This window comes from Anas acuta, chromosome 8 (genome assembly GCF_963932015.1).
Source record: "Anas acuta chromosome 8, bAnaAcu1.1, whole genome shotgun sequence".
Lineage (NCBI taxonomy): Eukaryota > Metazoa > Chordata > Aves > Anseriformes > Anatidae > Anas > Anas acuta.
Window position 1 is genome coordinate 1734866 of NC_088986.1, and position 14888 is coordinate 1749753.

At 59.5% G+C, this 14888-nt stretch overlaps 1 protein-coding gene across 1 annotated transcript in view; it reads right to left on the reverse strand.

The window, feature by feature from the left end:
• SGIP1 (SH3GL interacting endocytic adaptor 1) overlaps positions 1–14888 on the reverse strand; it is a 39193-nt gene that overhangs the window by 5784 nt on the left and 18521 nt on the right. The window contains exons 9-21 of the mRNA XM_068690559.1: positions 14184–14208; positions 13774–13825; positions 13066–13151; positions 12278–12367; positions 11897–11971; positions 10533–10985; positions 8654–8775; positions 7872–7998; positions 5021–5080; positions 1328–1439; positions 1036–1191; positions 499–631; positions 30–232 (exon numbers count right to left, since the gene is read on the reverse strand). Of these exons, the coding sequence (XP_068546660.1) occupies positions 30–232; positions 499–631; positions 1036–1191; positions 1328–1439; positions 5021–5080; positions 7872–7998; positions 8654–8775; positions 10533–10985; positions 11897–11971; positions 12278–12367; positions 13066–13151; positions 13774–13825; positions 14184–14208 (1694 nt within the window). The remainder of the gene's footprint in view (positions 1–29; positions 233–498; positions 632–1035; positions 1192–1327; positions 1440–5020; positions 5081–7871; positions 7999–8653; positions 8776–10532; positions 10986–11896; positions 11972–12277; positions 12368–13065; positions 13152–13773; positions 13826–14183; positions 14209–14888) is intronic.

Sequence of the window (14888 nt, forward strand, 5' to 3'; positions counted from 1 at the left end):
CCACGGCACCCGTCGCAGAGGGCTCCTACCAGACAGCGGGTGGAAGCACGGCTTGCAGCTTGGTTACTCCTCCGTCGACGGGGACGAGGAACTGGACGTTGTTTAGAGCTACCGGTGTGGTCATTGCCTCTGTATTGTATTTGTAGTCGATGCGGAGGTCAGTGCTTGCAGGGTCACACCGCCAGCTCACTGCAAGGTTTAATGGAGTAGACTGAATACCCTGGGCAGATACCTTCCAAAATGACAGAAAAAACATTTAGTTTCCGTAGGGGTGAAGGGAGAAATCCCATTTTACAGACGCAGCAAATGCAAGGTGAGGTGTTTCAGAGGAGGCAGCGCCGTGCGTTCACACCGCAGGCGTGCTCGGGGCTCGAAACCTAGCGGCACACGGGGGGGGGGACCCCAGGCCAGCACTTCCCCACCTCCTGCTACCTCCACGCGGCACCCACAGGGCACGCACAGGTTTTGGGCAGAGCTGGGCGTGAGCAGAAGCCGTACCTGGTACTTGAGCATGTCCACGTTGTAGTAGGTGGCTTGTGGTTTCTGCTCCGAGACCTTCTTCAGGTGCGTCATCAGGTTTGGCATGTTGACCCAGAACTCCTTCGTGCTGGCGTCGCTCTGCGTGCTGTCACTGCGAGCAATTAACGGGGTTAATTAGGGAGGGTTAACCCTTTCCATGAGCACAGACACCCCTCAGCTGTGACCAGGATTAATCCCGTCCTTACAGAAACACCGCGTCCCCCCCGAGTGCCTCTGCTTGTGCTCAGGTGCCTTGGGAGAGGCACCGCAGGAGCATTTTGTGAGCAGAAAATGAGCAAACCCCAGGAAAAGGACTTGTTCCTCTGCTGCCTGGCAAGCAGCTTGCTCAGAGGGAATACCCCCGCCAATATTTAGGGGCTGAGAGTTTCCTCCCCAAAACCTGCCCAGGTCCTGGGGAGGACAGAGACTTCCAGCACGTGTTTTTGCGAGCGCTCTGCTCCTGCGGAAAGCCTCCTCGCCCTGGCTGGATGTGAGGGCTGGCGGCGTGGGGCTTACCAGCAGAGGAGCTGGGGGTTTGGCAGGACGTGCTCCAGCCGGTTGTAGTTCAGCACGCGGAAGGTGAGCACCGCCGGAGCGGGGTTGTTGGCAAAGTGTCGGGTGATGCCCGCTGGAAACGACAGCACCATCTCCCCCGTGATCTTCACGATGCACCTGCAGCGCCGGGCACAGAGACCCAGGGGAGGAAACGGGGGGGCTCGAAATGCAGCACGGGGAGGTGACAGCCTCCCCTTTTCTGAGCTGGGACCCCCCCCCAGACGTGCACCCGGACCCCCTGGTCGGCACCTACTTGCTGGGGTCGGCCCCTTTGAAGTACGCGTTGACGGTTTCGGTGAAGGCGGCGGCGACGGGCAGGGTGTCCTGAGCCCCCATGGTGAGCGGGCTGGGGCCCCGCGAGGAGCCTGCAACAGAGCAAAGCCTCCGCTCGCTGGGGCAGGGGGGGCACCCTGCTCAGAACCGAGCCCCACACGGGGCTTTGGGGGCAGATATTTAAAAAAAAAAAAAAAAAAAGTCCCCCAGGCTTTGGATGAAGCGCTAACACCATTACGGGATTATCTCCACCCCCCGTGAAATGAGCGAAGAAAACAGATGAGCAGGAGCACAGGGCACCAGCACGGTGGGCAGTGCAGGGTGGTTTGGGCATTTTGAGGGTCCTGGAGGGGTTGGGAAGTTTGGTTCCCATGCCCGAGGGAGCAGGATGCTCGCTGGCTTCTCCCTCCCTGCAGCAGGTGCTGCTTTCCGAAGGGCAGTGCCCAAATCCTGCCCGCAGCACCCTCGTGCGTGCCCCTCTCCTTGTGTGCATCCACGTGGGATGCTGCTTTCCACCCTGCACACCTGGAAACCCCACGCATGGCTCTGCAGGCTGCAAAACCATCGAGGCTGCACCGTGCCGTGGTGGGCTGCAGGAATGGCATCGGTGCGAGGGGCTCCCCGAAACCCTGGGGCGTGCTGGCCACCCACCGTCACCGAGGGCAGCGCAAAACACGAGCTGCCAGCACGCAGGGTGCTGGTTTCTGCCCCAAAGCATCAGCCCCAGGGGCGCTTCTGATCCCCTCCTCATGGTCCGACATGCACCACCACACCCCGGGCTGAGCTTTTGGGACCAGAGCATGTCCCCAGGAGGTGGCAGGGAGCCAAGCGCAGCCCTGCCGGCTCCACCGTGCCCCCAGCGCATTTCTGCAACGCACCCTCCTGCAACCTTTTAACAAAATACATCCCTGCCTGTTCATTAGCTAAACACAGGGGGTTGTTTTGCCCCCAGAACACATCATAAGTCATGGCAGGGGGCGAAATGGGCTGTTTCGGGGTGGTTTCTCTCGCAGCATGCTCCCATGCAAGCTCCCAGCGCAGGCTGCGGGCAGGGCCGGCGGGCAGCGACCCTCGCCAAGACGCCAAGCGAGCGAGCGGCTGCCGTGAGCTCATGCTTTCCTGGGGGGGCTGTCCTCAGCACGAATCCCCTCTTCTCCACCTGCTGCTCCCCTGCTGTCGGTGTGGGTGCGTTTGCTGGCTCCTGGCCGCAGCAAGGCCCTGCCTCGTGCTTTGGCCCTGTGGCATCAGGCAAATGGGGCACGGGGTTTGGGCAGGGAAGCCAGGGTTCATGCAGTCCCCTGGGAGAAGCACCCCTGCCAGCTAAATTCCACTCTGGGCTTTGATAGATGAGTTTTGAAGGAATGCAGCACCGCAGCTGACGATCCCACACGCCCTACAACCACCCCAAAGGCACGACGCCAGCGCTGCTCCCTCCCCGCGGCACGGGTCAGCCCTCCCCAGTGCTGGCACCGTCCTTCCAGAGGGCTAACGCAGCCTGGACCGGTGTTAAAAATTAATGTAGCCACACACCTCCCTGGTCATACATCTTAAAAGACCCAGGAGAATGCATTATTTCAGCCCTGGCCTGGAAGAAATGATGCTCAGCAAGTGCCAGCGCTCAGAAACCGCGTCCACCACGCACAGAAACCCCCTGACAAGCACCGCTGGAGGTGTTCACGTCTCGAGCACACCGTTTGCCTTCAGTTCAGCTTTTTTTCCTCTTGGAAAAAAGGTGATGAGCTGAGCGAGGACAGTTTACACCAGGGGAAACCTCACTGACCCGCGAGGAAGCAAATCACCACATCCAGAGACCAACCGCACGCGTCCTAGCCCCAGCATGGAGCTCTCCAAACCCATACAGAAACACTTTGGGGTCAAAACCACCCCGACCGCTGCAGGAACCAGGGTGAAGGCTTTGGGAGGTGCTGGAGGTGCTGCCCAGCAGCACATTTCAGCAGGGAAGGCAGGAGGAAGGTTTCGGGCAGGCAGCTTTGCTGTGTAATTGTGAGTTTGGGGGAGAGAAAAAAAGAAATCCTCCCAAATACACACATGGCACCTGTGAAGCGATGGAGGCAGCAAAAAGAGGATTTGAGGAGTGAAAGGTCCGGCTGCTGTGGGTCAGGCACACATATGTAGGGGCTCGGTGGGGTGAGCAGGGCGAAAGGAGGGGGCGACCCCAAGTCCATCCAGGCAGGAGGAACGGGAAAACCTCCTGAGAAATCCTGTGGCTGCTGGCATGCAGGGCTCTCAGTCCCCTCCGCCCTTCCCCAGGAAAACCCCTGTATTATTCTAACGAGCTCAGAGCCTAACCAGCTTATTTTTTTTTTATTTTTTAAACACAAAGTTATCTATTGGAAAGGTGGCAGACCCATGATTTTGGGTCTGCAAACAGCCAGACCCCTGAGCGCTGGGTGGCTTTTGCAGCAACGTGACATTTGCCTCGCTTTTCCCTGCACAAAGATGGGGAACAGAGGTGGTTACCCCATGGCCCGCGAGTACTCTGATCATAGCAAAATAAAATAAAATAAAAATCCTACAGAAACACTGCCACAAGGAACTGCAGAAATCCAGAAATACCAGCCAAAAAAAGATGTTTGGAAGCATTCATACCTAAACCCACACGCAAACCTGCCACGTGCTCGCGGGGCTGCGTGCCCGAGCGAGCGAGGAGGAGGAGGAGGAGCGCCAGGGGGATGTGCAGGCTCGAAGGCGGCCACTGCGTGCCCTGTCCTGCCCCGTTCCATCCTCCCTGAGCCCCAGCACAGCTCCCAGCACGCGGACGGACAGACGGACCCTGCGGATGGGAGCCCAGGGAGGGCTTGGGCTGGAAAAGGCAAAACTCAACCGAGCACCAGATGGAAAGGGCCCAGCGGTGGAAGGGAAAGGCGAGGCAGAGGGGAAGGAGCTGAGCCCTCGCCAACGCTGCCTGCACGTGCCCGCGCTCAGCCCTTTTTGGCACGCTGCTCCCGTGCCACCACGTCCCCTCCGGGTGGCTACAGCAGCTCCTGCGCCCTGCTCCCGTGCGCTCGTTTCTCCGCGCTGTGTGCTGGTGAATGGTCAACGAACCACAGGGCTCTAAGGCAACCGAATCGATGTGATGAGCCAAAAAAATAAAAATAAAAAAGAATTGCTGTCGGTTTTCTGAGCATTTCTAACCACCTGGCTTTGTCCTGGACTTGTCCGAATTTACTGTCTGGTGAAGCCCTGCTGGCAAGGCAGGCAGCAAGCGATTCGGGATGGCTTCGCCCCGCAGGGTCTCCGCGGGCGCAAGGCCATCCCGAGGGGCAGGCAGGGACCCCGCTGCAGGGCCTGGGGGCTGCGGGGCCGGGTGGTGGTGGGATTCCCCTCGTCACAGCCCGATGGGGAGCCCAGCCCCGCAGCCCCCACACCCTGCAGCCGGCAGCGACGCCGAGCTCCCCGGGGGGCTCCATGCCGGGGTCCCAGGCGGCTGGCGAGGGCGCTGGGGGCTTCATGGTGAGCACCTGGTGTTCAGCCCAGAATTTTTATTTTATTTTTTTCCCCAAATAAATAAGATGAACGGCACAAATCAAGCCCAAACGGTGGCAGCTGGCCGCAGCACCTCGCAGCCACCCGGGCTGGAGCCTTCGGAGGAGCCCGGGGGAGCGAGCGGGAGCGGGGGCGAGCGGCAGGCGGCGTGCTGTGCGCTACTTACCTTCGAAAGTCAAATAAAACTTTCCTCTGTCAAACCAAACGAGGGAAGGCTGTTCATTCTCTGTGTGGCCGGGAGTTGAAGCGGGATGGGGAAGGTTCAGGAGAGGGAGAGAGAAGGACACAGAGTGAGTCACGGAGCAGGACATTCGTCTCGCTACGGGGCGGGGAGCGGCGCCGCAAGCCGAGCGTGCAGGGCAGGGAGCGGGCGCTGGCACTCGGGGGTTTGCTCGGAGAACAGAAAGCAGGAAGCAAAGCAATGGAAGCCCAGACGGAAGGGAATTTTTGCCCGCTTAAAAACGATTTTTTAATATTTTTTTTTGTTTTCTCTTTTCTGTCTATGGGTGGAGCGGACGAGGCGCCCTGGCCCACGGTCCCGGGGACGTCCCGGGGGGCTCGCTTCCAGCCTCAGCGCTGCAAGCAGCACGTGCAGCAAAATGCAGGTGTGTGCGCGTGAATTTTGGGACAGACAGCTCACAGAGAACCACGTGTACGCAGGGCAGGAGATGCCTAACTGGGGTTTTCCCGTTCTCACCAGTTACCTGCGCTCACACCACCCAAAAAGCACCGGGGAAGGATCAGCGCTTGGCACCGGGTGCTGCTGCAATAACCCTTCACCTCTGAGTTTGGGAGGCGGTGGCATGGCACCTCTTGGTGCTGTCACCGAGAAGCCACCGGCATGCCCACGTTTAGGCTGAATTTCCCCAAAAGTGCACCCGCAGGTGCCTTGCCGAGGTGGGCAGCGTGCCAGAGAGCACCCTGTTCTGATGACACGGGCAGAAGACACGCAACGAAGAGCAAAAAAAAGAATGCGAAAACGAGTCCCCGGTGAAATCAAGCAGCGCGTCTATCCACAGGGACACACAGAGAAGAATTTTAACGAGAGAAATAATTGCAGGCTCGCTGGCACAGACATAACAGCGCCTTTCTCTGCAGTCAGTGACCGCACATGCAGCCCCCACGGAAGCACACCAGCACAGCACGAGGGACACGGAAACGAGGCGACAGCTCCGAGCGCTCTGGGACGAACTCTGAGGGATTTGCCCCTACAAAAAACGAGGCCAGGAGCGTGGTGCTGGCCGTGGGCATCCCTGGGGAGCCGCAGGGCCACCAGGTCCCCGACCTGCTGCCACACGCCACCTGCCCTCCTGCCCACGTGGCCTCCTGGTTTCCCCTTTTTATCTTTTTGCATGAAAAAATCATAAATGGAAAACGCTGCCTGGAGCATGGGGAGCGTTGCATTGGTGCTCGCCTGGCACCGGTCACCCTGGGGACACGGGGGGGTGCTGGGGCACCCCAGGGTGGTGGCTCGTGGGGCTTGGGGCTGGGGCACCCGCTCTGCACTGCCACCACTTTTCCCTGGCCGTGCTGCGGGTGCAGAATAAGCCGTTACGAAACACGGAGAGGCAGCTCTGCTCACAAAAACATACGTTAAAGTGAAAACATGTACATTTCAAAGCGAGCGCCCCAAGGGCTTATTTCATGCGCATCCTATGGGAAAACCCACCCAGGCCTCGGCAGGGCGGGGGCTGCCGGCCTCACGCACACCCTGAATTTCACAGCCCTGGCTCCGGGACTCCTTAAGCCCCTTACCCTGTCCCCAAACAGGCTGTGCCCTCCACCACAGCCTCCATCTCCCCACCGTGCCCGTGCCACCAGCACCGCCAGCCCCGCGCCCACTGCTGGGTCCCCCAGGACCCCCAGTTGGCACCCCAGGCACACGGGCTGCTGGCAGGGTGCTCTTTGAGCAGCATGCTGGCACGGGGACCGACGGACAGAGGACAGAGAAACACCCACAGCACCTCCAGGGTGAAGCAGCAGCGGGATGGAGACGCAGGCGGGAGGCTCCGGCCTCCCTCGGGGCTGCGGCGCTGCCGTCCCCAACAGCCTCGTACGGGGATGTCCCATGGGAACGCCTCACGCCGTGGCTCAGCACGTACAGACCCGAGCAAATCTGCTTTTTTTTTGTTGCTTTGGTTTTGTTTTTCAAGAGTTTTGGGGCTCCAGCTTCCCTCCCTAGCAGCCAGGCTGCTTCTTCCGCCAGCGCCCCCGGCTGCTGCCAGCCTGCAGCAGGCGGCACGTGGGGATGGCCCCGCCGAGCGCACCAACATTTCAGGGCAATAAACAGGGAAATAAAATAAAATAACAGAAAATGGAGCTGCAGGAAGCGGGGTGCAGGCGGGAGGGCAGCGGGGATGGAGGCAGAGGCACGGGGGGAGCCGGCAGCACCCAGAGAGTGGGACCTCGGGGCTGCATCGACTGCCTCGCACCGCACCAGGCACCCGAGGGATTTGGCAAAAAATCTGTTTGTATTTTTTTTTTTTTGAGGGTGTTTCCTCCAGAAGCAGCACCTCGTTATGATCTAAGATGTGCGAAGCTCAGGGTTTTGAAGGGCCTTTGCCAAGACCCCGTTTCCCACCCCTCCTTTAACGGGAAATGTGAATTTCAGGCACCCGGAGGGGTTGAGCAGTGATCGCTCCCCGGGTCCCACATCTGGCTTCCAGCCCCCTCCCCACCAGGGTGTGAGCAGCCCCCCCAAAAAAGCGTGTTTTGACCAAATTTACAGACCACAAGCATGTTTTCTGCTGCATTCCGCTCAGTGATAACCCCTACCCTCACCACATGTATTTTGCACAACGTCTGGGGCTGGCAGGAGGAGAAAGCTTCCCTGACAGCATCGCCCTGGTGGGCAGCTGCGCCCACCCCCAGCCCCTTTTTGCCTTTCAAAACCTGATTAAAGTGAGCCGACGTGAAACCAAAGACCAATGGAGCAAGTCGAAAGGGCTCGGGACTCTTTCAGGGCTGTTGAGAGGTAGGAAAGGTGAAAGAAAAGCAGTGCTGGAGGTTGTTTTTACCAACTGTGGGAGTGGTGGCTGCACTCAGGGAATTGGTGGAGGATATGGAAGAAGTACTTTCAGCACGGGCTAAAGGTGCTATCGGAGGAGGACTGGATGAGTGAATAGGAGGGCTAAAAGGCCTGGACTGTAGAAAAACATAAAATAACACAAGGTTAAAGGAAATAAAGCACAGAACATCCACATCAAACAACCAGAAGCTTTTGCTGAAGACGGGACCCCTGCGCACCCCGAGGCAGGCTGCTCCCGGCTGGCCCCAGCCTCCCTGCAAGGTCGGTGCAAACCTGAGCGACTTCAATTATTTAACGTGAAGATATTTTCTTCTGGATCCAGGAAAACAGCAGATTAAATCCACTCACAGGAGAGCAGTGGGGCACCACAGCTCTGGTAGCCACTGGGTGCATTTAATGCAACCGCATTTGGGAAGAGAGCAGTGCCAGCTGTGCCCATGCACCTTCATTAGGTCTTCGTGGCTCCTTTTGGGATAGTTTTGGACCGTAACACCCATCCAAAATTCTCTGCTTGCACTGGCCCCGAGCTGCAGGGAGGAGCCCAGCACCCTGATTGCAGCACAGCCACGGGGAGCCCACCCTGCTGGCCCCATCCCCGCTCTCCGTGCTGCTTCGTGTCCAAACCCACCCCGAGCAGCAACCCCGTACCCATCCCAAACCCCCCAACCCTGTACGGCCCTGACGCCTTCATCCCACGGGGATGCTGCTCCCTTTTCCCATTCCAGTCTCATTTCCTTAACCCCATAAAGCCCCAGACAACCCCAAACCTACCAGGTCGGCGACGGCGGGCTTGCCGGGGGGCAGCTTGGGCCGGGAGGGGGGCCGCGGCGGTGGGGGCGGCGGGGTGCCGCAGGCGGCCAGCGGCGTGCCGGGGCGAGCCGGGGACGAGGAACCTGCAACAGAAACAGGGGAATCAGCATCACGTCGGTGCCCAAATTCTGCTCCCCAGGAGCTGATGGGGTGGCGGGGAGGGGACGGGGACCCCGGCGTCCCCACACGGCTGCTGCAGGGTGGCAGCTTGGTGCAGGAGAGCCCCTCACCCCGTATCCAGCCTCAATGCTTTCAGGAACCCTACAACGCTGCCCAAGCAGGAGGAGACGATGTGCCAAGGACCATTTTGACCCCAGTAGCAGCTGATGCTGCTTTTCCTCCATCCTAGCAGCTTGCAGCAGAAATTTGGGCTCTTCCTGCGCGCCCTGAGGCTTCGTGAGCTGCGAAACCACCGCGTGCCTCCATCCACCCCAGCACGGCTCCCACAGCTTATGGGACCACCATAGGGTTGGTCCCACCACACGAAGAAAGGAGACCCGAGAGGGATGGGGCTTTACCCCAGGGATGAAGAGGAAGGGCAGGAGGTGCCGGAGAGCAACGTTATCGGCTCTGCTGGGAGCAGAAAGCGCTCCCCAGCTCGCTGGAAGAGTTTCCACGAACACAACGGTGATGCCTTCATGGTTGGCGTGGTCGTCACGGGCTGTGACCGTGCCACCAAGGCTGATGTGCCATCAAACAAATTTTGGTTTTGTGGTTAGCTTTATTGCTGCTGCTTCCAAGAGAAACAGCTCAGAGCTTTGTGGATGTAGCTCTGATGAAACCATCAGAGCAAGACCTGCAGCAATCAGACCTCACGGCGGGCTGCTGAGATAAGAGGGACAAGTCCTGGCCATTGATGTGAGCACCTCCGAAAATTAAGTTTTTATTTAGAAGCCTAATTTGGGTGCCAAAGATTGATGTTTTTTTCCTCCTTGTCCACTTGAAAGCCTAGGAAAATAGGAATTATTGAGGGCGAGTAACCTCACAGCACTGAAGGGGTGCCACAAGGTGGCTTTTGAACCCTCATCACCCCCAGAATCAGCGAGGTGCAAAGAGTCCAAAGCCCTGCAAGATGCCAGGTTCAGCAGGGGCCTCCAGAAGATGGAGCAGGAGTAGGAAATAGGAGTAGGAACCTGCCCGGCCCCACGCACCCTGACCCGCTGCCACACGCAGCCACCTCCACGTCCCCGTCCTGCCCCTCCTCAGCTCATTCGGAGCCACTGGTGTCACCTGCAGAAGTCCCAGCACCCATGGGTGCCAGGCTGGGGCTGCGCGACCCCGGGTAGTTTCTGCTCTGTGGGGTGGCAGCAGCTGTAAGCTGACCCCCACCACCCAGACATTTATAATTAATAATTAATAATTAACAGGTGAAACCAGGCAGGAAGCACATCTCAGACAGAGCTGGGGGGGCTGTTTTTCCAAACCACATCCTCCAAAAGCCATTTCTCCAAACGGGGCTGGGGCTTTGCACCCCTCAACCCACGGCCAGGTGGATGGGGACTGCATTCACCCCTGTGCCGGGGGGGTCACTGCTGCCAGCCCGGGGGTGTTGAGGGGGTGCCTGCAACACATTTTGTTCAAGCACCACGTTTCCAAGGCTCATTTAGAAGTTGATCACCAGCTGGGAACACTTCTTCCTTCGTTCACTCTGAAGCCTACTGAGGACGCAGCCACGAGCACGCTCACGCCAAATGTTTCCGGGGGGTTTTTACGCACATAGCAGGGGTGGGGACGGACACCGACAGCCCCCCAGCTTTGGGGAAGGCACTGGGGGGGAACACGAGACGGGGAGGGGGGGCTCGAGGGCAGCCAGGCACACAGCGGGTGGTGGGGGACGTACCGCTGGGGCTTCCCGCGCCGCTGCTGGCGCCCGGTCCGGGGGACGAGACCACCGTGCGGTAGGTGGGCGGCGGGGGGGGCGGCGGGGTCGCTCTCTGTCCCGGCCCAAAATCCTTGGGGGAGGCAGCGGCCGGCTCCGCGTTCTCCTCTTTTGGCTGCTCCAAAGCCTTCTTCTGGAGCTCCTCCAGGCGCAGCGGGGACGGGAGGGCACGGGGGGGCTCGGCCACCGGGCTGCCCGCTGCCCCCGCCGGGGGGGACGATGCCACCGCCGCCTTCTCGCGGGGCCTCGGTGCCACCGTCACGTTTTCCGGGGAGGGATCGGAAAAATTGACCCACTTGTCTCCCGTGTGCACGGCCACGGACTTGGGGGACAGCACGGGGCCAAAAATGCTGTCCAAGTCATTGAGCGATGGCACTTTGTCACTTTTGGCCTCGGCGGCTGGCTGCTCGCTCCCTGCGGTCAAAGCAGTGGGGTTTATTTAGGGTTAGGGGCTGCGCCCGCTGCTTGCTAGGAGAGGGTTTTCCTACGGGCAGCCAGGACCGCGATGCAGGCACGAGGATCCACAGCAGCACATGTGCAACGTGTAACAAGCCACACGGGACCGGTTCAAACTCAAACCACAGCTCTCTTGCACGCTCTGCCCATATATTTATATCCAAGTCCATATAAATATATTTACACTAAGACATGCTGGTGTGACAGCCACACTGCCGGGGCCATGCAGCGCAGGGAAGCAGACCACGGGATGGATTTTTTTGGGCTGCGACCAGCAGCAGGGAAAGGCACGAGGCTCTGCTCGCTCACGGAGCCACCGGGCGGCTGGGAACGAGGACACGTTAACGAGCACGTTACCAGCAGGACACAGCAGCTCGGGCACACGCCTGCGGCACAGCACGATGCTCCCCGGTCCCACCACTGCTCGGTTTGGTTGTTTTGGTCCCTGCTTGCAGCACGGGGACATGGAGGGGCTGCACAGCACAGCTCATGGCCTCGGGGACAAGGGGACAGCCAGCCTCGTGCAGCAAGGCTTGGAGGAGCAGGGGCTGCGATTCCCCCCCTGCAGGGTTTCGGGTGAGCTTTGGGGTCACTGCGAGGAGCCAAACACCACCAGCAGCAGCGTGGGGAGCAGAGAGCAGGAACCCAGCCGGGGGGGTGCCACCCAGGCTCAGCTCTTTGCAGCATCACCCCCGAACACAACAACACCAACGCCACGAGGAGGATGCGCAGGGGCAAATCCACGTCCGAAATGCAGCCGTCACACACGGGACACCCTGGGGATATAGGGGGGGGACCGACCCCGGCAGAGCAGCCCCCGGATGGGGGTCCGGATGGTGGGTGCTAGGAGCGGGGTGCCTGCCCTTTACCTGGGGCCACCGTCAGGGGCGAGCCGGTGCGGGGCGGCGTGGCCGGGACGTTCTTGGGCGGCAGCGGCGGCGGTGCTGCAAGGCAGAGGAGGGGGAGGTCAGGGGCTGAGCTGCCGGGGGGGCACCCGCTGCGGTCACCGTGTCCCCATCCCACCGGGGGCACGGCTGGAATAAAGCCAAACGGCTGCGGGGGGACCTGCTCCGTGCCAAGCCAAAGGCAGAGCAGCCATGGGACGTGGCAGAAAATCACAAATAAAGGTTTTTCATGGCTTTTCTGTCCCCCCCCTTGAACAGCTCTGAGCTGCTCTGCCCGTGCCAGAAGTGCCCGAAGTGGCAGGCTGGGGCTGTGTGTTTGCACTCCTTCGTTTTTGGAAGACTTACTTCCAGTTGGAAAAGGTCTCGGCAGCTTCGGGGAGTCGGCGCTGTTGGGGGGCTGGATGGAGCCCCAGATCTCGGGCTGGTCCAGAGGAGCTGGGAAAAGAAAGGGAATAAATGCACGTGCAGAGGTGGTGATCCAAATAAATGCACGTGCAGAGGTGGCGATCCAAATAAATGCCCGTGCAGAGGTGGCGAGCAACGTGACTGTTTTCTTCCCGATACCAGAATCACGCAGATAAGGTGCGTGCAACGACAGGAAGCTAAATATTGACAGCACCCCCCCTCTAATTAAAGACAGGGTTATTTCCGTAATGGTAGGTAATTACAAGCCTGCCTGATTTTGAAGCAGGCCACGCAATTAGTTTGACAATCACGATGCTTGACAAACGAAACAATGCCGTTTGTGTGTTTGGAGGCTCGTCGCGTTGAGCGAAGCAGTGAATTAATTGCAGAAATCCTCCGGAATTTTGGGATGCGCAGAAAAAAACAACACGCAGGTATTAAAATGAAGAGATCCAACTGTTTGCATAGATGGTGTGGAACGCACCACGACTCTCGTTTGCTCATCACGTGCTGTTTGTCTTGGGCTACGTGCAAGGAACTGCACCAAGAGGTTGCTTTGAACGTGAGGTTTACCTGGAGCTGTTCCGAGGCCTGGCCCCAATCCCCTGCTCCGCACACCCATCCCCGTGCCCTACACACTATCCCCGTGCCCCACACACTGTCCCCAACCCCCCCGTGCCCCACACACCACCCCCATGCCCCACACACCACCCCCATGCCCCACACACCATCCAGCTTCTGCTCCTCGAACGCCGACTCCAGCGGGGGCCCGAAGAGCGGTGCCAGGGCAGCGGGGTCCTCGGGGGGCTTCCTGCTGCAGGGGGACAGAGGAGGGGACAACCTTTAGGCTGGGGGTACAGCACTGTGGCGGCCCCCCCAGCACAGCAGCTCCGTGTTTTTCTGGCTTGTAGGGGATTTAAATTAAGCAAAAAGCTTAGTAAGAAGTGATGGTGAGTACAGGTGCGTGGATTTGCGGGGAGTTTGTGTCCTGGACCCGCGGGCAGCTTGCAGAGCATACAGGTGAGGGCATGGAGAATGGAAAGAAAAGGGGTAGCATCTAAAATCAGGGCGTCGAAACCATTTTGTACCTAAATTCTGTGCGTTTTTGTTAAAATGCACGTGGGAACTACCAGCCCTGCTGCCCCGGGCAGGAGCCTGCTCATCCCACACCTCTGGCACACACGCAGGAAGGATGAGGACCAGGAGGAAAAAGGCTGATATTGCCCCTTGGAGCAGTGCTGCAAACGCATCTGTGCACCAAAATGTTTTAATTTATGTCTGGGTGGTGCATCTGATGGCAGCTGTAGGGCAGAGCAGCACTGGTGGACACTGAGATATGGGGTCTTTGGTGTGCTGGGGGGTGCCAAGGCAAGGTTTTGCATGTGTATGGGGGGTGTGCAAATACACACACACACACACAGCCCCCCTGGACTGACCTGCTGGGGTCCGGCGTGGGTGTGGAGCGCCGGGGCCGTGCGATCTCCTCACCTGCACGGGGTGGGACAGAGCAGGGTTAGAAACGGTGCCCCCGTCCTGCACCACCCCCATGCCCCACACACACCCCAAGCGTGCTGCTGGTACCCTGCACCAGGCCTGCTACGCTCTGGCTTTAATTAGGTCTTATTTCTACAGAGGACAGGGCTAGAAGGCGTTGCTTCTTCTATGGGGCCCCCCAAGGGTGTCCATGTCCCCCTCTTTAAGGGGATATTTGGGTGCCACCACTTCTGCCGCGACCACGTTAAAGCAAAGCCACCTCTCCCCCCTTTATAAAATTAATTCATTTTAACCCCCAGCACCAGGCTGCCGGCACTGATTACAGCTCTGGAAGGCTGAAGGCCGTACTTACTGGATAAATTCCTCTTAATCGTCCCCTGGAATTAGAAACACAGGAGGTCAGTGGGGTGCGCGGGGACACGGGCACGTTGCCGCCGGCACCGAGCGAGTCCCGTGGCAGCACCATAAAACACAACATTTATTTCATGTGGCTGAGGCACCCACCTGTAGGGATGCCCTGGGAAGCCAGACTCGCTCCCAGCACACCGGGGCAGATGATGCAGGAGGATTTGGAGCCCCTAAACCCATCCTGGCAGCGCTGCGCCCGCAGCCACCCTGGCTGCAAACAGCTTTACGCTCGTCACCTAAACCCAAACCCTCACCTCCGATGGGCCACGGACGGATCCGAGGCAAATCACGCACGTTCAGCAACCCAAATCCTCTCTCTCAGCGCACAGCACGGCTGCCTGCATGCAGTAGGAACCCCCCAAACCCTTCTGGGAGACCCAGCGGGCACAACGCCCGCACCGAGGCGCTGCCAGGAGCGGAGGGAGGCAGGGGGGGAGCTTACCGGGCTGCGCCGCTGCGGTCAGCGAGAAGGGAGAGAGAACAGACACCTGGTGAGACACCGGGTCAGGGAGGGACACCCGGGGCCACACCGAGCACCCCGGGGCCCTGAGCACCCCTGGGTGGCAGCAGAAGGAGGGGATGCGTTTCGTTTTCCCCTGGGTTTTCAAGCAGCCCCACGCCACGGCACAGGCATCTCGCCCTGCCTACA